The sequence below is a fragment of the Schistocerca americana genome, chromosome 4 (genome assembly GCF_021461395.2).
Source record: "Schistocerca americana isolate TAMUIC-IGC-003095 chromosome 4, iqSchAmer2.1, whole genome shotgun sequence".
Lineage (NCBI taxonomy): Eukaryota > Metazoa > Arthropoda > Insecta > Orthoptera > Acrididae > Schistocerca > Schistocerca americana.
This window is the reverse complement of record NC_060122.1, coordinates 438,667,018-438,691,811: the sequence shown is the minus strand read 5'-3', so window position 1 is coordinate 438,691,811 and position 24,794 is coordinate 438,667,018. Positions and strand designations below refer to the sequence as shown.

The window sequence follows — 24,794 nt, the reverse complement described above, 5'->3', positions numbered from 1 at the left end:
GCATGTGTCAAATGTCCTAGTTAGTTCCCTAAGAGTGCCAGAAGTTTAGAGACTTAGTCATCAGGAATACAGAATCCTGTTGACCAGCTACATTTACATACATACTCCACAGGCCACTGTATAGTGCATAACAGAGGTTATTTTTTACTACTACTAGTCACTTTCTTTCCATTTCCACTTGCAAATAGGACAAGGGAAAACAACACTAAAAATCTCCATACAATTCCTAACTTCTTGTATCGGTGAGGCCCTTATGCAAAATGTTTATTGGTGGCAGTAGAATCACCTACAGTCAGCTTTAAATGCGTTCTCTATAAATTTTCTCAATAGTGTTCCTTGAAAAGAATATCGTCTTCCCTCTAGGAATTCCCATTTGACATCAAACATCCCTCTAACACTGGTGGGATTATGAAATCTACCAGTAACAAATCTGGCAACATACTGCTGAAATGTTCCTATGTCTCCTTTCAAAACGCTGTGGTGGGGATCCCAAACACTCTAGCAGTAATTGATAGTGGGTTGCACTAATGTTACTATACAGCTCAGCCATACTTTCCTAAAATTCGCCCAGTAAACTGAAGCCAACCATTCATGTTCCCAACTACCATCCATACATGCTTGTTCCATTTCATATCACTTTGCAATATTATGCCTAGGTATTTAATCAGCATTACTGTCTGAAGCAGCATCCTACTAATGCTTTATTCAAACGTAATGGGGTTTTCTTTACTATTAATCTCTGTTAACTTACAACAATTTTCTTTTTTAAATGTAGGACAAGGCGACATTCATCACACCAATTAGAATTTTTTTCTTTTAACTCATCTTGTATCCTCCTAGACATTCAATGACGACGCTTTCCCATACACCACAGCATCAGCAGCAAACAGCTCACCCTATCATTTATGCATATAGAAAATAAGAGTGGTCTTGTCATGCTTTTCTGGGGCACTCCTGATGATACATTTGTCTCTGGTAAACAGTCACTGTTGAGGACAATGTACTGTGTTCTATTATGTAAGAAATCCTCGAGCCAGTCACATGTCTGGGAATCTAGTGCGTATGCTCATACCTTTATCGGTGTGCACTTTCCAGAAATATAGGAGTATGGAATCTGTCTCTTGCCCTCTGTCATGTCCTACAAGGGCATAATATAGCTATGGACAGTGTGTTGTTTTACATTTTGTAGTGATTTACACAGAAATTTGACAACTTATCCAGTTATCTTCCCATGAACAATGGATCTCGCCATTGGTAGGGAGGCTTGCGTGCCTCAGCGATACAGATAGCCGTTCCATAAGTGCTACCACAATGGAGGGGTATCTGTTGAGAGGCCAGACAAACGTGTGGTTCCTGAAGAGGGACAGCAGCCTTTTCAGCAGTTGCAGGGGCAACAGTCTGGATGATTGACTGATCTGGCCCTGTAACATTTACCAAAACAGCCTTGCTGTGCTGGTACTGCAAATGGCTGAAAGCAAGGGGAAACTACAGCCGTAATTTTTTTCTGAGGGCATGCAGCCTTACTGTGTGGTTAAATGATGATGGTGTCCTCTTGGGTAAAATTTTCTGGAAGTAAAATAGTCCCCCATTCGGATCTCCGGGCGGGGACTGCACAAGAGGACACTATTATCAGGAGAAAGAAAACTGGCATTGTACAGATCAGAGCATGGAATGCCAGATCCCTAGGTTAAGAAAATTTAAGAAAGGAAATGTATAGGTTAAAGTTAGTTGTAGTGGGAATTAGTGAAGTTCGGTGGCAGGAGGAATAAGACTTTTGGGCAGGTGAATACAGGGTTGTAATTACAAAATTAAATAACAGTAATGCAGGAGTAGGTTTAATAATGAATTAAAAAAATAGAATTGTGGGTAAGCTACTACAAACAGCATAGTGAACAAATTATTGTAGCCAGGATAGGCACCAAGCCCACACCTACCACATTAGTAAAAGTTTATATGCCAACTAGCTCCAAGATGATGAAGGGATCAAAGAAATGTATGATGAGATAAAAGAAATTATTCAGATAATGAAGAGAGATGAAAATTTAATAGTCATGGGGGACTGGAACTCAATAGAAGAAAAGGAAGAGAAGGAAAAATAGTAGATGAATATGGAATGGGGGTAAGGAATGGAAGAGGAAGCCTCCTGGTAGAGTTTTACGCAAAGCATAACTTAATCATAGCTAGCACTTGGTTTAAGAATCATTAACCATGAAAGAAGGTTGTATACGGGGAAGAGGCCTGGAGACACAGGGAGGTTTCAGATAGATTATATATAATGTTAGGACAGAGAGTTAAGAACCAGGTTTTAAATTTTAAGACATTTCCAGGGACAGATGTGGACTCTAACCACAATCTATTTGTTATGAACTGTAGATTAAAACTGAAGAAACTGCAAAAAGGTGGGAACTTAAGGAGATGGGACCTGAATAAACTGAAAGAACCAGAATTTGTAGAGTGTTTCAGAGAGAGCATTACGGAATGATTGAGAAGAACAGGGGAAAGAAATTCAGTAGAAGAAGAATGGGTAGATTTGAGAGATGAGATAGTGAAGGTAGCAGAGGATCAGGTAGGTGGCTAGCAGAAATTTTTGGGTCACAGAAAAGACACTGAATTTAATTGATAAAAGGAGAAAAGAACAAAATGCAGTAAATGAAGCGGGCAAAAAGGAATACAAACATCTCAAAAATGAGATCGACAGGAAGTGCAAAATGGCTAACCAGGACCAAAGTAAGGATGTAGAGGCATATATCACTAGGGGTGAGATAGATACTGCCTACAGGAAAACTAAAGAAACCTTTGGAGAAAAGAGAACCACTTGTAGGAATATCAAGAGTTCAGATGGAAAATCAGTTCTAAGCAAAGAAAGGAAGGCAGAAAGGTGGGAGGAGTATATAGAGGGTCTATACAAGGGTGATTTACTTGAGGGCAATATTATCGAAATGGGAGAGGACATAGATGAAGATGAAATGGGAGGTACGATACTAGGTGACGAGTTTAACAGAGTGCTGAAGATCCAAGTCGAAACAAGACCGTGGGAGTAGACAACATTCCATTAGAATTACTGATAGCCTTCGGAGAGGCAGCCCTGACAAAACTCTACCACCTGGTGAGCAAGATTTATAAGACAGGCGAAATACCCTCAGACTTCAAGAAGAATATAATAGTTCCAATCCCAAAGATAGCAGGTGTTGACAGGTGTGAAAATTACCGAACTATCAGTTTAATAAGTCACAGTTGCAAAATACTAACGCGAATTCTTTACAGACGAATGGAAAAACTGGTAGAAGGCGACCTCGGGGAAATCAGTTTGATTTCCATAGAAATATTGGAAGATGTGAGGCTATACTGATCCTACAACTTGTCTTAGAAATAGATTAAGGAAAGGCAAACTACATTTCTAGCATTTGTAGACTTAGAGGAAGCTTTTGGCAAAGTTGACTGGAATACTCTCTTTCAAATTCTGAAGGTGGCACAGGTCAGATACAGGGAGCAAAATGCTATTTACAATTTGTACGGAAACCAGATGGCAGTTATCGCAGTCGAGGGGCATGAAACGGAAGCAGTGGTTGGGAAGGAAGTGAGACAGGGCTGTAGCCTATGTCCGATACTGTTCAATCTGTATATCGAGCAAGCAGTAAAGGAAACAAAAGAAAAATTTGGAGTAGGGATTAAAATCCACAGAGAAAAAATAAAAACTATGAGGTTTGCCAACAACATTGGAATTATGTCAGAGACAACAAAGGACCCGGAAGAGCAGTTGAACGGACTGGAGAGTGTCTTGAAAGGAAGATGAACATCAACAAAAGCAAAACAAGGACAATGGAATGTTGTTGTTTGTTGTTGTTGTGGTCTTCAATCCTGAGACTGGTTTGATGCAGCTCTCCATGCTACTCTATCCTGTGCAAGCTTCTTCATCTCCCAGTACCTACTGCAACCTACATCCTTCTGAATCTGCTTGGTGTATTCATCTCTTGGTCTCCCTCTACGATTTTTACCCTCCATGCTGCCCTCCAGTACTAAATTGGTGATCCCTTGATGCCTCAGAACATGTCCTACCAACCAATCCCTTCTTGTAGTCAAGTTGTGCCAAAAACTTCTCTTCTCCCCAATCCTATTCAACACCTCCTCATTAGTTATGTGATCTACCCATCTAATCTTCAGCATTCTTCTGTAGCACCACATTTCGAAAGCTTCTATTATCTTCTTGTCTAAACTATTTATCGACCATGTTTCACTTCGATACATGGCTACACTCCATACAAATACTTTCAGAAACGACTTCCTAACACTTAAATCAATACTCGATGTTAACAAATTTCTCTTCTTCAGAAACACTTTCCTTCCCATTACCAGTCTACATTTTATATCTTCTCTACTTCGACCATCATCTTGTTATTTTGCTCCCCAAATAGCAAAAATCCTTTACTACTTTAAGTGTCTCATTTCCCAATCTAATACCCTCAACATCACCTAACTTAGTTCGACTACGTTCCATTATCCTCGTTTTGCTTTTGTTGATGTTCATCTTATATCCTCCCTTCAAGACACCATCCATTCCGTTCAACTGCTCTTCCAAGTCCTTTGCTGTCTCTGACAGAATTACAATGTCATCGGTGAACCTCAAAGTTTTTATTTCTTCTCCATGGATTTTAATAGCTACACCAAATTTTTCTTTTGTTTCCTTCACTGCTTGCTCAATATACAGATTAAATAACATCGGGGAGAGGCTACAACCCTGTCTCACTCCCTTCCCAACCACTGCTTCCCTTTCATGCCCCTCAACTCTTATAACTGCCATCTGGTTTCTATACAAATTGTAAATAGCCTTTCGCTCCCTATATTTTACCCCCGACACCTTCAGAATTTGAAAGAGAGTATTCCAGTCAGCATTGTCAAAAACTTTCTCGAAGTCTACAAATGCTAGAAACGTAGGTTTGCCTTTCCTTAATCTAGCTTCTAAGATAAGCCGTAGGGTCAGTATTGTCTCAAGTGTTCCAATATTTCTACGGAATCCAAACTGATCTTTCCCAAGGTCGGCTTCTACTAGTTTTTCCATTCGTCTGTAAAGAATTCGCGTTAGTTTTTTGCAGCCGTGACTTATTAAACTGATAGTTCGATAATTTTCACATCTATCAACACCTGCTTTCTTTGGGATTGGGATTATTATATTCTTCTTGAAGTCTGAGGGTATTTCACCTGTCTCATACATCTTGCTCACCAGATGGTAGAGTTTTGTGAGGACTGGCTCTCCCAAGGCCGTCAGTAGTTCTAATGGAATGTTGTCTACTCCAGGGGCCTTGTTTCGACTCAGGTTTTCCAGTGCTCTGTTGAAATCTTAACGGAGCATCATATCTCCCATTTCATCTTCATCTACATCCTCTTCCATTTCCATAATATTGTCCTCAAGTACATCGCCCTTGTATAGACCCTCTATATACTCCTTCCACCTTTCTGTTTTCCCTTCTTTGCTTAGAACTGGGTTTCCATCTGAGCTCTTGATATTCATACAAGTGGTTCTCTTTTCTCCAAAGGTCTCCTTAATTTTCCTGTAGGCAGTATCTATCTTACCCCTAGTGAGATAAGCCTCTACATCCTTACATTTGTTCTCTAGCCATCCCTGCTTAGCCATTTTGCACTTCCTGTCAATCTCATTTTTGAGGCGTTTCTATTCTTTTTTGCCTGCTTCATTTACTGCATTTTTATATTTTCTCCTTTCATCAATTAAATTCAATATTTCTTCTGTTTCCCAAGGATTTCTACTAGCCCTCGTCTTTTTACCTACTTCATCCTCTGCTGCCTTCACTACTTCATCCCTCAAAGCTACCCATTCTTCTTCTACTGTATTTCTTTCCCCCATTCCTGCCATTTGTTCCCTTACGCTCTCCCTGAAACTCTGTATAACCTCTGGTTTAGTCAGTTTATCCAGGTCCCATCTCCTTAAATTCCCACCTTTTTGCAGTTTCTTCAGTTTTAATCTACAGTTCATAACCAATAGATTGTGGTCAGAGTTCACATCTGCCCCTGGAAATGTCTTACAATTTAAAACTTGGTTCCCAAATCTCTGTCTTACCATTATATAATCTATCTGATACCTTTTAGTATCTCCAGGGTTCTTCCATGTATACAACCTTCTTTCATGATTCTTGAACCAAGTGTTAGCTATGATTAAGTTATGCTCTGCACAAAATTCTACCAGGTGGCTTCCTCTTTCATTTCTTACCCCCAATCCATATTCACCTACTACATTTCCTTCTCTCCCTTTTCCTACTACCGAATTCCAGTCACCCATGACTATTAAATTTTCGTCTCCCTTCACTATCTGAATAATTTCTTTTATTTCATCATACATTTCTTCAATTTCAATGGAATGCAGTCAAATAAAATCAGGTGTTCCTGAGGGAATTAGATTAGGAAACAATACAATTAAAGTATTAGATGAGTTCTGCTATTTGTGGAACAAAATAACTAATGGTGGTTGAGGTAGAGAGAATATAAAATGTAGACTGGTAATGACAAGGAAACCGTTTCTGAAGAAAAGAAATTTGTTAACATCGAGTATAGATTTAAGTGTCGGGAAGTATTTTCTGAAACTATTTGTATGGAGTGTAGCCATGTATGGAAGTGAAACATGGATGATAAATATTTTAGACAAGAAGAGAATAGAAGCTTCCGAAATGTAGTGCTGAAGATTAGATGGGCAGGTCACATAACTAATGAGGTGGTACTGAAGAAAATTGGGGAGAAGAGGAATTTTTGGCACAATTTGCGTAGATGAAGGGATCAGTTTGTAGGACACATTCTGAGGCATCGAGGGATCATCAATTTAGTATTGGAGGGAAGCACGGAGGGTAAAAATCATAGAAGGAGACCAAAGCATGAATACACTAAACAGATTCAGAAGGATGTAGGTTGCAGTAGTTACTCGGAGATGAAGAAGCTTGCACAGGATAGAGTAGCATGGAGAACTGCATCAAACCAGTCTTTGGACTGAAGACCACAACAACATCATCCAGTACAGTGTTTTCTGCATTGACTTATTTGAGTCTGTGGATTATTTTGCAAACAAATCCACATTTGGCATGAGTGGAAATGATATGCAGGTGGATGCTATGGGGTTTCTCATCTGTAGGTATTTTGAAATTGACAAGCCTGTAAGAATAGATTTGATCTATTAAAGTGGGATATCATTGTAGACGTTCTTCCAAATGATTCTTTGTTCCGTTTCAGGTAATTTTTCAATCACTCCTTTACTTGTGCAAGCAGCAGTCACATGAAACTAAGACAGACGGAAAAAAAAGTAAATAAACTGTTCATTACTTCAAAAGTAATTGCCATAACTGTTAAGACATTTATCCCCCTTGTGAGGCAAGATGGTCAATGCCTTCATGGAAAAATGTTTGTGATTTCCATTAGAACCACAGTTGTAATCAGGAATGCACCTCTTTGTCTGAAGCCAATTGATGGCTATCAATATCTCTCATCAGATCTCCAAAAATATTGAGTAGGGACTGTGTGGAGGATATGCAAGGGCTTCCCAATGTAGTTAAAACAATCTTGGCAACATGTTGGTGAGCATTATCGTGAAACAGAACGATGACGTCCATCAACATTCCTGGGCATTTGGACTACTCTGTAGATGTTTTGCTGGGGAGCCCTTGCACACATCCTCCATGCAGTCCCAATCTGTACCCATGTGATGTCCACAGTTTTGGAAGGCATTCCTGCTTGGTCAGCAGGTGATGGAAGAAGTGATCACTGTTGCAAATATCTACTAATACCAGTATTGCTGGCCCCTGTTTTGAACACAACCGAGGTAGATTCTTCCATCACGTCAGTCAGGGGCCTGAAGATGATGCAGTAATACCATGAAACTGGTTGCCAATAAAATAAGGTTGAAAACTGATGACTGAAAGGTATTTAATTTGACATTCTCTATCGAACATCAGCACTGAGCAACCATTTCTAAAAAGATGGACATACAGAAACTTTATGGTCATATGTTCAATAAGGAACATTACCTCAAAGTTATGCACCATTTGTGTTAAGCAATCCGAAGTAAATGACCATAATTGTGGCAGAACCACTCATGGAAATTTCATCTTGATAATGCTCCCACCTGCACATCAGTGCTTGCTCATGATTTTTTGGCAAAAAACCATGACCATTATGTTGCCACAGTCACCATATTCAATGGAAATAGCTTCCTGTGACTTCTTTCTATTCCCAATGCTGGAGAGAACCCTAAAAGGATATTATTTTTCCACCATTGATGAGATGAAAACAGAATCTCTGAAGGAGCTGAACACCATAACAAAAAGTGGAATCCAGAAGTGCTTCCAGAATTAGAAAAGGTGCTGGCACAAGTGTGTTATATCTGAGAGGGATTACTTTGAAAGGGGGAGAGTTGATGTTGGTGAATAAATAAAGATTTGTAGAGAAAAATAAAAATTCCTGTTACTTTTTTGATCATACATTTATGTTAGCATAAAGCCACCTGTTCTCATCACCAGTAGCGATACAGGATAGGAGCGGCCTGTGTTGTTCATGAACCAATTGATGATGAGCAACCAGAAATGTACATATGGCCATCCATTGATTTTTGCAATTTTGGCTTAGAGCATGTGGTTCCCATATACCCGATTTTTGAACCTTCGCCATTGGATGCAAATTTCATACAGTTCAGCACATTTACCAGTTCTCGAGTACGATGGTGTGGATCATAATGGATTAATGCATTTAAATGATCTTCAAACCCAAAGGTCTTCCTGGCCATGGGGAGTCACTAATGTCAAAACGATCCTCCTTAAAATGAGAAAAACATTTTCTTGTCATGCTTTGTCCATTGGCATTATCCTCATATAGGGTGCAAATGTTTCAGGCTGCCTCCACTGCTGTCACCTCTCTATTGAACTGAAACAGAATAATAGGTTGGAAATGTTCCAATTTCTCCACATGGTACTCCATTTTATACTGTCCACAGCTCCATTCACTATCTCCAAATGACCGTATGTAATCCCAAATAGCAACAGTGAATGACAAATAAAAAATGGCAATCAATAAGTAAACCCTTAGCAACCAGAATATCAACGTGCAAAACAAAAACACTACAAACTTGTGCACCAACCTACTATCAGTTCCGAAAGCTTTCATTTCTTGCTTTTTTAAATTCATTATTTTTGTATCATTTATCTTTTTAATTCTTTAACTTTTCAAGATTTCTCAGTTGATATGCTGTTTGAATTTGTTTCAGCTTGCTGAAGCTTTACTTAAAAGGGAGACACTTAACTATGATGATGTAGTGGAATTAATTGGACCTCCGCCACATGGGAAAAAACGCCTCATTGGCCCAGTGGAATTTGAAATGTCAATCAGTAAAGATGCTCGTATGGACAAGCCGCAAAAACAACCAGAGTCTCCTAGTGACCGTCAAGAACCAAGTGCATCATCAGTTGTAGGAATTTGAAGAAGTTGTCATCCAAACTAATAAAATTATTCATGTTAAACATTATAATTATTTAAGTTTAGGTCTCGTTCATATATGCTGTTTATCATTTGATATTGGTAGTTCATGCAAAATAGTAACAGTCATCAGAAAATAAAACAAATTTGGTGTTCTACATCAAGGCATGTCAAATTGTTGATTTTTAATATCTGTAGGAAGTTAAATATTTTGTTAAGAGAAATTGATAGGTAAAAGCTAGATATTGTGGGAATTAAGTAAAGTTTGGTGGCAATGGTCAGATGTGTGCAAGATTATCAACATACCATATTTATCCGATTATAAGACAAATTTATTTCCCAAATTTGTCATTCAAAAAATACGGGATCATCTTATATTCGCAGAGTAAAATTCTGCTGCTGAGGTTGACAGTTTTATGTTGTTTAATAGAATATACTGGGGTAGTCTTACATTTATGATGGTCATCTTACATTTAGAAGTGAAGCTTTGGCTTTGGAGGTGACAAGCAGATTTATTTCAAAGAATTCAGAAGGGCAGAGCTTGACAAATGGTACATTCCAGCAGGCTTGAATTTTTCGTATATACCAAAGCACTTGATGCAGTATCGACAATGCTTGAACAATCAAATGAAATTTGACTCACAGCACTTGTGCAAGAGATATGTGAGAAACTATGAACTAGCCACTACAACAGTGTATTACTCTGATTAAAATTTGACATTTTTGTGAAACACAAGAGGAAATAGCATTAAATTTCATCATCCTACAAACTTTTGTTGTATTTGAATAGGTTTGCAATAAACGTTCTCATACGTATGTGGATAGGTGTACCCTATACAAGCATTAATGCCGCTTTTTAAGTGAAGATAACATTCCAGAAACCTTATTTTATTCAGAACACAGACCAGTATTTTATTTGGTTATCAGAGACTGTAATGATTTGCTAAGTGGATTGCAGACGAGAAATTCGGTCACTGTTCTACGTGTCAGGATACCGGGTAAAAATGTTACCAGCTTTTAATCAGCATTAGAAGTTGATGATGAAATTCAGTTGAAACAAGAATGAAATGTCTTACGAAGGAAATAAATCATATTAAACTGGCTGTAATTTTTATCATGAGAATAAATTTAGTGGCAAGACCCATTGTGGATATAGTATCAACAGATATCGCTAGATCATGGGGTGAGTGAAAGTTCAAGAATGGGAGTGAATCGTAGTTGTGATCTTTTATTTATGTATTAGTTGCTGTTGTTACATATGATCTAGACACTTGAAGATATTGCAGCCTGTTTTTCTCAATTGCTCAAGCTCAGCACTGTGGAAAGTTAGGAAGGGGAAGTGACACCAGCTTGGCTGAGAGCTACGATGATTGCGGGAAGGGGAGTGGCTAGCGAGCAGCAAATTTTGTCATGTTGCCAACCATGGAAATCTATACCATGTACCTTGGTTTTTTATCAACATGTGCCATGTTTAAATGCAGTTTACGTGAATCCACTTGTAGTCATAATTGAACTGACTTTACAATTGGACAAAGACCCAATAATAGTGTTCATTTCTGCAGGAGATGGTAAAAGTCTAAATAGGGACCAGTGGTGTACTTATGTGTTTCTTCCTACAATGTTGTCAACACTCGCAGTTACATATGACAGAAATGAAAGCAGTGTGTCAGCTGGTTCTACACAGCCAGTTCGAGAGCTGCAAGCAGGCGAATTGTTGGTAAGCAAGAGACATTGCAACATTCTCATGTCAGTATAGAAGCGAAGTCCAATATATATTTGGAAAAAAAGAGCTGTGCTGTCAAGTCCTCTCTTTAAAAGTAACCTCGGAAATAGAAACATATTCAGAAGAAATGAGAAAGATATAAGTTTAACAGGTGTGCTATTAGCATGATTATTATGATTAAAAATAGTCATGCTGCAAACAACAGCGTTAGTAAACAGAAAAGGTAGGAAAGAAAATGGTCAGAAAATTAATGTAAACCATTTCTTTTTGTTTATTTTATGTCTCCTGTTATTCTGAAAATGTAGATCAACAAATGAGATAAGTTTTGAATAGGTATAATGTTAACTTTTTAGCAGATACTTTACACCATGTAACAATTTGTAATTTTGAGCAGTCAGAATATGTTAAAAATGAGTTTTCTCAAGGAGCCTCTTAAAAAGAGGGGGTTGTTATACTCGGCTAAATATGGTAGAAGATTGAGCCTTATTGCCTGAAATGACAGACTGTGTGTGTGTGTGTGTGTGTGTGTGTGTGTGTGTGTGTGTTATGCTGTTTTGTCTACATTTGCTGCTAATACCTAGCAGTCTTTTTTTGAATGTTCCCATTTCACATTGTTATTCTATCCCTCATTTTTTCAATTGGTTGAAACAGAGATGAATTAATGAAGGCAGCTGAAAACAATTAAAAAAAAAAACAAAGCCCAGCAGAAATCCTTGGTAACACAGAAGGTATTCAATACTAAGTTTGATTGATGAAGGGGAAAAAATACACGAATGTAGCAAATGAAACAGACAAAATCTAATTTATACACCCAAAAAAACGAGATCACAAGAAGTTCAAAATGGTAAAAAAGAAATGACTAGAAGGGAAATTCAAAGCTGTAGAAGCATGCACGCATATTGGAACAGTCTACCTTGTAGGAAAGAAAGCTTTTGAGAACAGAGAAGCAATTGAAATAACGTCAAGAGGTCAGATGGCAAGTCAACACTACCAAATGAGATAATACTGAAAGGTGGTAGAAATGCATAGAAGGGCTAAATAAAGGAAATGCATTTAATGAGAAAAGAGCTAAGCGATGCAATACTGTGAAAAGAATTTGACGTAATGCTGAAACGCATAAATCAAAACAAAATACCTAAAGCAGATATAACATCTTAATACCTGTATAAAGTTCTTTATGAAAGAAAGAAATTAAAAATTATATTTCTCTAGCAGTATCCAGAACACTCAGGAGATGACAGCACGTGTCATAATCTTTGGTAGCTCCGTGTAGAATCTGCACCAACTAGCACTAGTGCTCGAAAACAGTTACCCTTTCACTTATTAGTCACACATTGGTATGATGGGAATTAACGTTATCCAGCGTTAAGGGCTTAAGATCCTTGGTGGTATCAACAGTAACAAAACTGTTCTGCCTGTTATGCATGGTAAATAAAACAGGCAAAATACTTTCAGACTTACAGAAAATGTAATAATCCCAAAGCTGAAGGAAGTAGGTGTTGAAAGGAATGAAAGCCGCAGTTGAGAAATACCAAGGATGGAATGACTGGAAGATGATGATCTGGGGGAAGATCAGTTTGGGTTCTAGGGAAATGTAGGAACACACAAAACAGTACTGACCATACAACTTATCTTAAAAGATAGGTTACAGCAAGACATTTTTAGCACTTGTAAATTTAGAAAAAGCACCAGATATGGTGTCTCATACTGAAATGAAATGTGGATGATAAACAGGATAGACAAGAAGACAATAGAAGTATGTTGGTGATTATAGTATTTATTTAACAGAGCGTACTAATCAGTTACATCATGTAAATATAAACTGCAATGAATGTCTCAGTATTAGCAGATGTCTACGGGCGCATGTGTGTCAGCTGGGGTAATGGATGGCTTAAGTCTATCACTTAATATCGTGATGGAAGAACCATTGATGTCAATAATGATGTCCTGCCCTGGGTTGCCAGTACTGTGTATGGGCCATAGTGCAGTGGTTAGAGAGGTTTTTGAATGGTACTACATATGCAAACACCTGTTTGCAAGAATGCAAGTCTTAGAAAATGAAAAGTCACAGGATAGTATGTTCTTTTGAAACAGCTGGGTGGAACTTGCTTATCTGCAAGCATTGATGTTGTGCAAAGTCTGATTCTTCAATGATATTGTTTGAAGGGTCAGTGAAGCATTCTCCAGTTAATCGCAGTTTTTGACCATAGCCTAATTTGGCCACTGACAAATTCAGATTTTGTTTGAAATCTGTTTAGAGCCCTACTAGGACAATACGGGGGCTGTCATTTCAGTGCTCTGTGGTATGACTTCTGAATCAGGTTTTTAACTGGTGATGGAGCCGTTCCCTGTGACCATTAGCAATGACAATGGCAGGTTTGAATTCAGCTCATGCGAAACAATTAAGAATCAGTTATAAAATTTGGTATGTAAGGGTTCACAGCTCCTGTGAATTTCTTGAGGAAAATCATTTTCCTATATAGGTTGTTTTGTTTCTGAAATAATGCCTGTATTTCATGATTTAGCTGTTCGCTGATTTTGGCCTCCTGAGTAGAGGTAGCTGGTAATGCCCAAGTAGAGCAATTAGCTAATAGTTAAGTCATGAAATAAAATTATTATTTCAAAAATAAAACAGCCTATGCAGGAAAATTGCTGTCCTCAAGAAGTGTCAAGAGTGCTTTAAAGAGGTTTGACTTGAACTGTTTGCCCTGATTGGCTTTGATATATAGAGGTAAACAGAAGAGGGCAATCTGCCCATGCAAGGTTGTGGCTACAGTTGTTGATGTTGCATCTTATATGGACAGACACTCAGGAAGTATTAATATTGTTTTGCCATTGGTAAAGATCTTGTGATGTCAAAATGGACACACTCAAATCATTGATTTTATGAGATGAAAGTACCAAGCAGTGCCATAACATGTCAAATTATTTTTTCGCACTGGCAAACAGTGCAATCACTGAAAAATGTCTTGCAATCCTTCTTGGTATTGTGGCTAACAAATGCCTAATTTCACCAGCCTTATGGTCATCCTTACTCCTGAATGAAAGGGGCTATGGAGAGGGAATATTGCTTGCCAGCAGAAAACTGCTGTAACAGTCGGTAGAATTGTGACACTGATGTATCACAATATAGCATTATATTTGAGCATGGTATTTTAAGATGAAGTTGTCACAGCTGTAATTTTAATGATGTTTCAAGGAATGTCTTCAGTTTGTTGTTTCCTTCCTTAGTGGTGGGATGTGGTATGAAGTAAAGTTCTTTCTCAGTGACATAAATGCAAGAAAATGTGTCAGCTAGTCGATGATGTTCAACTTTGTCTTGAACAACTGTAATAAAGTTCAAATGATGCAGCTTGTGTGGTGGGGGTCTTGCTTCTCATAGAAGTTGAACATGGGTGCCTTATGATCTGTGATTAGGGTGAAATGTATGCATTCAAGCTTGTGCTTAAACTGTTTGAGACATAGGCCACATAAAGTTTGCAGTCTTTTTTTTCCTGAAAACAGCCAAAAGCTGCCAGCCGTGTAAAACAGGTACAATAGACATCAATGCAAGAAAATGTGTCAGCTAGTCGATGATGTTCAACTTTGTCTTGAACAGCTGTAATAAAGTTCAAATGATGCAGCTTGTGTGGTGGGGGTCTTGCTTCTCATAGAAGTTGAACATGGGTGCCTTATGATCTGTGATTAGGGTGAAATGTATGCATTCAAGCTTGTGCTTAAACTGTTTGAGACATTGGCCACATAAAGTTTGCAGTCTTTTTTTCCTGAAAACAGCCAAAAGCTGCCAGCCGTGTAAAACAGGTACAATAGACATCAATGCAAGAAAATGTGTCAGCTAGTCGATGATGTTCAACTTTGTCTTGAACAGCTGTAATAAAGTTCAAATGATGCAGCTTGTGTGGTGGGGGTCTTGCTTCTCATAGAAGTTGAACATGGGTGCCTTATGATCTGTGATTAGGGTGAAATGTATGCATTCAAGCTTGTGCTTAAACTGTTTGAGACATTGGCCACATAAAGTTTGCAGTCTTTTTTTTCCTGAAAACAGCCAAAAGCTGCCAGCCGTGTAAAACAGGTACAATAGACATCAATGCAAGAAAATGTGTCAGCTAGTCGATGATGTTCAACTTTGTCTTGAACAGCTGTAATAAAGTTCAAATGATGCAGCTTGTGTGGTGGGGGTCTTGCTTCTCATAGAAGTTGAACATGGGTGCCTTATGATCTGTGATTAGGGTGAAATGTATGCATTCAAGCTTGTGCTTAAACTGTTTGAGACATAGGCCACATAAAGTTTGCAGTCTTTTTTTTTTTTTTTTTTTTTTTTTTTTTTAAACAGCCAAAAGCTGCCAGCCGTGTAAAACAGGTACAATAGTTACTGATAAGGGACTGAATATGTAGCATCTATTTTGGGCAGAATTTGCAAATACTTCTGATGAAATTATCATTTTTTTCTGTAAATAATTAGACAAACAGATTTAAAGACTGTAATGCTGTGTGCCTGAAGATAATGCTTCAATGCTTTGAAATAACTGTCTGGTGATTGGGGAAGTTTTTGAGTGGATTGTTTGCTTTTTGCAGAAACTTCAACAGCTTTTTTCCAAAATTGTCTTTGCTGCTTTTCTTCTTTTGGTTCTATTTCTGTCAACAAATGATTGTTTACATTGAGAAGCAGTAGCATTTTCCCACCAGTGAACTGCGTGTTTCTCTGTTTTAAGATGTTTTCCCACACAATTTAATAATTACAAAATCTGCAGAATATTAATTTTGACTTTTCATGGGGATTCACAGCTGCACAGCCCACAGTTGACAACACTACAGGTAGGATTGACAAGGTATTTAGTGTAGAAGCAGAACCACAAGTAACTCTTTTATTTGCACATTAGGGGAAGAATTTTGGCACAATTGAAATACATTTAAAGGTTTTGTTTTGTTGTTGCTATAGTGCCGAGTGCGGACAGTATAGACGTGCAGATGGATATGATAGTAAACAAACTAGAATTACAGTGCCCAGAGGGGAGAGCAGCAGTGTGAGGAAATAAATCCCACCCCTCCCTTGAAGGGCTGCAGTTTAATCGTGTGTACTGCATTTCTGCCAAACCAGAAATGACACATGGTCACTGGGATCACCAAATCTTTCTGGTGTTGTGAGGTTCCTAAGTGAACTCCATGACAGACCAGGGCTAGTTTCTTCATGCTTTTCAAAATACTCTGACGTTGAACAACGCACAACACAGAGCATTTGGTAATGGCTGCCACACAATTACGTGTTGAGGCTGACAATGTTGTTAACAAGGTATTTCAGGCTCAATCTCTACCAGTATTTGACGCAACCACAGTTCAAAATACTTGCTCCCTGAAACAGCCACCTTAAATATGTCCACATTATATCCTTTTCTGAACTTCAGCTAGCAGACAAATGAACGTTTTTCTTTGTTGTAAGCTGCTGGGTTCCATGACTGAGTATTATATTCCATTACAGGATGTGTATTTTATATAGACCATTCAACCACCCACAGTTCGCACAGCAATGGAGCATCAAGTGCACTGACATATCATTACGTTTGTACACTTTTTATTTTGCAGTTGCTTTCTTTGACACCGCAAGCACACAGACTTGCCACATGATGTGGCATGGACTCAACTGATGTCTGAAGTAGTGCTGGAGGAAAGTGACACTATGAATCCTACAGGGCTGTCCATAAATCTGTAAGTGTGTGAGAGGATGGAGATCTCTTCTGAACAGCATGTTGCGAGGCATCCCAGATGTGCTCAATAATGTTCATATCTTGGGAGTTTGGTGGCCAGCAGAAGTATTTAAACTCAGAAGAGTGTTCCTGGAACCACTCTGTAGCAATTCTGAACATGTGGGGTGTCACATTGTCCTGTTGGAATTTCCCAAGTCCATTGGAATGCTCAGTGGGCCTGAATGGATGCAGGTGATCAGACAGGATGCTTACGTATGAGTCACCTGACAGAGTCGTATGTAGACGTATCAGGGGTCCCATATCACTCCAACTACACAAGCCCCACACCATTACAGAGCCTCCACCAGGTCGAAGAGTCCCCTGCTGACATGCAGGGTCCATGGATTCATGAGGTCTCCGTACCCGTACTCGTCCATCCGCTCAATACAATTAGAAACGAGGCTCGTCCAACCAGGCAACATGTTTCCATTCATCAACATTCCAGTGTCTGTGTTGACGGGCCCACATTAGGTATAAAGCTTGATGTCATGCAGTCATCAAGGGTTGACAAGTGGGCCTTCAGTTCAGAAAGTCCAAGTCGATGATGTTTCGGTGAATGGTTCGCACGCTGACACTTGTTGATGGCCCAGCATTGAAATCTGCAGCAATTTTTGGAACTGTTGCAGTTCTGTCATGTTGAACGATTCTCTTCAGTCATCGTTGCTCCCATTCTTGCAGGTGTTTGTTTTGGCCACAGTGATGTTGGAGATTTGATTTTTACATGGTTCCTGATATTCACAGTACATTTGTGAAATGGTCTTATGGGGTAATACCCACTTCATTGCTACCTCGGCAGTGCTGTGTCCTATTGCTCATCTTGATAACCTGCCATTGTAGCAGCAGTAACCGATCTAACAACTTTGCCAGGCACTTGTTGTCTTATATATGTGTTGCGAAGTGCAGCACCATATTTTCTCTGTTCACACATCTTTGTGTTTGAATATGCATGCATATACCAGTTTCTTTGGCGCTTCATTGTATATTTATATGCACAAAATGATGCTACTTCAAACTAACCCTTATAAAATAGTTCCTCTGGATACAGTTCACTACAAACAGCCTCTGTAAAACAATTTCCTTTAAATTCTTGGAGTGTCTCAATAGCAACACTCTGGGCTCAGACAGTGCATGATTTTTGCACACGTAAAAAGTCGGTGTTACATAATATCTAGACCAAAGCTGTGTTGTTTATTGATTCGTAGGACTGGGCTGCCTCAATCCTGAATAAAATTTTCTCTCTGCATAGGAGTGAACTGATATGAAGCTTTGTGGCTAATTAATACTGTGTACCATATCAAGACTCAAACTATGGACCTTTGCCTCCTGCAAGTTTCACAGGAAGTTCGGAAGGTAGGAGATGAGGTTCTGGCGGAAGTATAGCTGTAAGGACAGATTGTGAGTTGTGCTTGGGTAGCTCAGTCGGCTGAGCACTTGCTTACATAGGGTAAAGGTCCCAAGTTAGAGTTTCAATCCGACACACAGTTTTAATCTGCCAGAAAGTTTCATACCTGCACCCTGTCTATTATGAAGGCATAAAGTGTGACAGGGATATGCAAAATGAGGTGCATTACCAGCTTCTGTGGAAAGCCTGGTGAACCATCTCTTTTCTGTAAGAAGTGAACATTCATCCAAAGTTAATTAAAAATGACATTCACCACTGTAGAACAGTTTGTCAAAGTGCATGTCCATTACCCAGAGTATAGGTAGCAAGTTGTTTGCGATAAGAGCAACTCAAAAGACAAACAGATCAAATACATGTTTGTGAAGATCAAATACTTTAACAGAAAATCCCTGTTTATCTCTGCTGCAAACTCCTGAAGGTAGGCAGGATACCATGTTTGAAAACTGTGTTTCTAGTCGTAAGTCAGTGTACAAATTTTCTGTACAACAGTTATAATGCTATTAAATTCAGGCATATGCAGCATTCTTTAAATCCGACACTACTAAGATAGGATATACAAATGCTGTCCAGTTCAGTAAAATCGTACTGCCTGCAGGCAGATAAGGAACAGTCAGTTGTTCCATGAAGGACACTAAACTTAGACATACCAAAGCATTAACTGATGAGAGAGTTAGACTATATGTCCTAAAGGATGTGTGTGTGGTCTGGAAATAGAGAAAATAGTGGCTGCTGCTGATCATTGTCTCTGACGAGGAATGGAACCACGGCTTCACTCTTCCGGCAACATCACTGAACTGCAACCGAAGGTACACTGTACCAATTATTTCGTAGTGGCAAGTGCCCATGCAAAAGATTATTTCTTAGCCATACTACTGACTATACTTTCAAAAAATTCATGCTACATGTTAGTTTGTCATCTAGAATATGTAGCCCATGACAAGCAGTCTGAGTACTTTGTGATGAATTCTCTCAGGCTTCATAAAACATCACGACTTGCCACCCATTTTAACAGGTGTATCATGGATGTTAGCAAATCCTTTGGTACATAGACTTCGACTTTTTATTTGCCAGACTTACAACCCTAAATTTTTCTATGTAATGCAACACAATGGTTTTGCTCATACCTGACATCTCATCAATGTGTATTTTGACAACCTCTATTTGTATTCAAATGTAAAACTGATTAACTTGAGAATGGCCATCAAAAATGTCAGTGATGATCTACTTACACATCACAATGTTCATATGTGCCATGTATCTCACCTAGAGCAACAACAAGCACATTTATTTTAACAGTGAAGCTGATTGAACTGATTTGAAGTTATCAGTTTTTTCAATTGCCAAATTTATATTTCTTACCTAAAGATGGGACAGAATATGTTGCAGGCTACCATATGTGTGAAGCTCCTGCCAGTAATACCTAACGGTAGTATTTTACATAAGCATTTAACTGTAATAACCTCTTCATTATCACAGTGGGCACAGGATATTATTGTACAGGCTTAAGAAGGAGAGCTTGGCCAGGATGGAAGAGGAGGGTACTGGATTGGTAGGTTTCGAAATAAAGAGTGAAATGAAGTAAACATGAACTGTATTCTGAAATTATGGGTTACATAAAGGCTCATTCAGGTGGGACTCATGGTATCCGCCAGTCTGAATGATAGTTGAATACAGATGTAGGAAGAAGGAGAGAAAAGAGAAGGTTTTTCACATTCAAAATTGACAGTGGCCGGCCGAGGAGAGCAGAGACTGGGGAAGATGTTTACTCAGTCTAAGGCTGGCATCTCAGAGAGTGACTCAACTGTCATCTGCCCCCTAGGCATGGTCTGCAACCACCATGTAACCCCCTTTTTACTCCTCTTATTGCTTGGCTGTGGTGTCACATATAGCCAGTTTATCCAGCAAAGAGCAGGAAGTGGTGGCTTGTTGCTGAAAGCTTTGTTTGACAGTCTTTTTGTTTGCCTATCTGTGACTCGGCATCTGCGCTATGTGGTGAGTAGCAATTATCTTTTTGTAATGCTGTCATTATTCTATCCTGGATTTCCCATTATTTGATAGCTGTTAGAAAAAACTTATTGGCTTCCCACATTACTAATACATGGGCAAATTAATATTAATTGAAATAATTCACATCAAATGTAAACTTCAAAACTCTTTGAACCGCTCTCTAATTGTGTATGGAAAATTGTACAGAAACCCTTGAAACCCATTTACATCTTATAACCATATTTAACTTGGAGTTACAGTACTATGGAGACTAAGATCGTGCAAACACGTGCACCCCTGAAATCCATATACGTATATATAGCTCTTTCTGTTACTATCAAATCTTTAAATATTAGCTCATGGTGTAAATCAGGATAACTTGCAATGAAGAGTGACAGTTCCATGTATCATAAGGTAAGGCAAGTAATGTAGAGTATATAGTTTGGTACAGCAACAGTAATATTGAAACATACAAATAAAATAAGTAGGTACTGTCTTAAATGGGGCAGTATTGGGTATAAATGTGTGGCTAGGGAGTGAAGTACCTCCAGGTTCTACACCAGTGGTCGTCAAAGCTTTTTGCTCAAGAGCCAGTATTAAGATTGAGGGACGACACCTTGGGCCGCATATATACAAATCTTATTATTAATTGGTAAGGTATACAAATTGGTATGTTGCAAGCGTCCAGTAGACTAGTTGTGGTAAGGGCGCGATAAATTGGCAGCTAGCCCCAGTGTAGTGATTGTTAAAAATCAGCACCATTCAGACCACTTCGTGTCAACTGTCCTCTATTTCAGATTGTTGCACCCTCAGTGACTCATACCACAGCTTTGCGTAAGTAAGTCTTGTGTTGTCTGTGTGAACAGATGGTTAATTGATTAATAAAAGTAACTGTACTTATGTTTTAAAGCATTATTCAATACGAGACACTATAACATATGATTTGAATGTCAGTTTTCTTCTGCTCATTGCACTGTATGATAAGATCCTTAATGTAATGTTCCTTGCTGCAAGCAAGTATCACATTTGAAGATGACACTCTCTGTATCGTGCATTCACAGATCCATGTTACTTCCGTCTCAAAATTCATACCGTAGACTCTAATTGCTACGAGACGCTCGCACACGTGAGTTATCAGTACGGGAAGACAAAACAATAAGTTTCCCGCTGTAACACAGCAGTGGCCACAGTACTTGACCCCTATACCCCTGAGGTAAGTGGCCAACTTTACTTAGCTCTTGGACGAATTCATCAACATCGATTAAAAGAAAGCACATCTTAAAATCGTCCTGGCTGTGTATTTTTTAAGCAGGAAAACTACAGTTGTTAATGTTGTTGACGTTTTGGATTTGGCTGTTAGTTGTCAGATGCATATTGTTATAAAATACAGCTCAGAATCGCGGGCCACATGAATACTTGATTCGGGCTGCAGTTTGACGACCACTGTTGTAGACCATAAAGTGAAGGAGGCATAAATACTCACAATTGAGTTGCAAAACTTGTGCTAATTGAACTATGATAAAAGAGAAGCTCAATGCTGTAGCATTTATTAGTGGAAAGATGTGATAGGAAAACTGGTATTGCTGGAAGGATTCAGCATTAACTTCTTACTCTTGTTCGGCAGAAGAGAAAGGACAGAATAGCACAAGTGACACAGCAAGTGATTAGAATAAACAGAGGTAGGCTCAAAATTGGCTCCAGTGTCAGACAACAATTGCCCGCTGATATAAAATTACATGTAGATCAACAGTCCAAACAGTTGTGGTCGCACAGTCTTGGCAGTGTGAAGAAACCATACCACTGAGAAATGTTCAAAAACAGTCCAGACACATTGCTTGAGAAAGAAGTTGGAATTACAATAAAACTGATACTTAAACTTCTATAACAACACATGCTACAAAACAGTTAAAAGTTCCACTAAAGAAGGTAGACACACCCATGAGTCTACTGAATTGTGTAGCTTAAATACTCTTAACATGCATGTAAGTGAATCCCAAAGCAAATACACAATATAAATCTTACGTTTAGACTGAGGTTGGTTAAAATAGCCAGATATACCAAGAGATGTGTAAGGACAACAGGTCGGTATAGGAGTTTGTCATTCATCGTCAGATAAAATGTCATTCTGATAGGGAATGTTCAGGAGTCGATGAGGGCAAGGCTATTTCAGGATGTGGGCATCCAGGAGTGAATGAAAAATTAAGGATTTGCTCAGAAGAGAACTTGAGTATAGTTCAAGACAAGTGACTGATGTTTATTATCGAAGTCTACCTCTGAGGGAGACAAGTGGCGCCTGGGAGGCCACCAGCAGACAGGAACATATCACCCGAGAGAGGGGTGCAGAGGCACGTTTGATCGGGTCGAAAGCTGGCTTCCCAGAGAGCACCTGGTCAGTCCCGGCTCGCTCTCACCAGCCCACCAGCAGCCTCCATGTGACCATTCTCAGCTCTGTGATTGGTTGCTGGAGGTTTTCCAAGAAGCCTTCCCTTGTCGGTGGTGCTTTGTGCTGTCCTTAGGTTAGTTAGGTTTAAGTAGTTTTAAGTTTAGGGGGCTGATCACCTCAGATGTTAAGTACCATAGTGCTCAGAGCCATTTGAACCATTTGGCAATGAAATCTGGCAATAAGCAGTACTGAGCCAGCCCATGCCTAGTCACACCTCTGCTGTAAAGCTCAGTTCAGTTGTATAAAGAACAAAACTTGAAAAATTAAAAATTTGGATTAAAAATAAAGCTTTTCCCACTCATTGTGTCAGTCCATGGTGCAAGTTCCCTCCTCCTTCCATAGGAGAAGGTTACTGATCCCAAAATTACAAACATGGTAGCTGAATGATTAAAAGTGCTCCATTGGACAGGTGGCACTTGCTAAGGGGTGCTGCTACCTTCTAATGGAAGCTAATTAATATAGAAAAAATTCTGACTAGAAAAAACGGGTAAGGATAAAAAATTTGACATTTTTTTTCTTTACAAATTCTAGTAAAATATCCTGTAGTTCGTAGTGACCAATTTTGATTAATGAGAATAGAAAGATATGTGGTCAATTGAGGTGGTGCACTGATGCAGCTGCATAGTGGCATAGAGACAACGCAAGGTGTGGGGTAGTGTACCCAGCCAGTAGGGCCAGCATGAGGGCTGCCGAGATGGGTCTGCAGTGCAGTGTCTACAGTTGAGATGGTGCAAGATCCCTGACAGCTGTACTGACACCACATACTGCTGTTGTCAGCCTTCAGGTGGGATGCGCTGATGGCTGCAGGCGAAAACAGCCATCTACAGAGCTGTGACAACACTGAGACATTGCCACAGAGACCGTTACAAAATTGCGTTACGTTATTGGTTGAGGTAGGCCTACGACGCTGTCATGCCCAGCACACTGCAACTGTCACGTATCAACTTATGCTGACTCAATAATATTTAGGGTATGATGGCCATGCCTCAGTGCAATAACGGATTATTGCAATTGGGAACGATGGCATTAGTGCTGCCGAAGATGGTTATAAAGTGTGGCGGTCTAGCTCACAGATAACGGAAGGCTGTAACACTCCATCAAAGGGGTGTGACAGTGGAGGTCATGGGGGTATTTGAATACAAAGGAGAGTTTAGATTAATAAAATTGGTAACAGTTGTCACTTTTCCTATAACTCTAAAGCTTGTTTTATGAAAGTTATAATGTGAGAAGTTATTGAAGGTACATTATAAACTCATTATTCATCCATAATGAGTTGGTTCCTTGAAGACAATAAAAAACATAATTCACATACTTCCAATGATACTAATATTTATTGTTAAATCCCAAGTTATTGTTTTGGTTCACATATTATTAAATATGAAAAAGGACAAAATTATCCAATGAAAACAAACCAATATGTATAAACATCTTATATTTTAATGCTTAGTCATAAAGGAAGGTCATATCCGAGTAGCACCAGGTTCCAAAATGCCTTTAAGTAAGATAATCACCTGTTGGCTGTGTTAGAGAACTGCTGGTTTTAATGAGTTGAATCACTAATAGTATCATTGGTTACATAAGATTCGTACAATCAGTCAAAGAACAACTAAAGTTGATGGAACCGATACAACACAGGGAACAACCACTCTATGTTGGTATTCTTGAGTATTCCACTCAGCGATCTGCATGGCGGCATGATCAAGGGTAATTTGCCATTTTCCCTGAGCTAGTAGTTCACCAATGGATTGTAGAAGGCTAGCCTTTGAGTTATTTGGTAGCATAGGCAAGCTGTCAGATGGTGGCAGTACAAAACGTGCCTCAGGCAAATATAGCAGAAAAGATTTAAAACTAACAGATAACCTAACGGGGAGAGATTACATCACAATAAGAATTGTTGAATAAAAGTCGACTGTTAAAGTAAATCAATAAGTCTGAGAAGTAAATACATGTTTATAGCAAAGACGTGCTACTACGGGGGGAGGGTGGGGGGGGGGGGGGGGCTGTGATACGGAATACAGTAAGCTCTTGCCAACAGGTATG

The 24,794-nt window shown here is 39.1% G+C and overlaps 1 protein-coding gene across 1 annotated transcript in view; it reads left to right on the top strand.

Moving 5' to 3' along the window:
- The window catches only part of LOC124613007 (paraplegin), an 88,603-nt gene extending 78,980 nt beyond the window's left edge, over positions 1-9,623 (top strand). The window contains exon 11 of the mRNA XM_047141561.1: positions 9,251-9,623. Within this exon, the coding sequence (XP_046997517.1) occupies positions 9,251-9,463 (213 nt within the window). The 3' untranslated portion in view covers positions 9,464-9,623. The remainder of the gene's footprint in view (positions 1-9,250) is intronic.
- Positions 9,624-24,794: the final 15,171 nt, after the last annotated feature.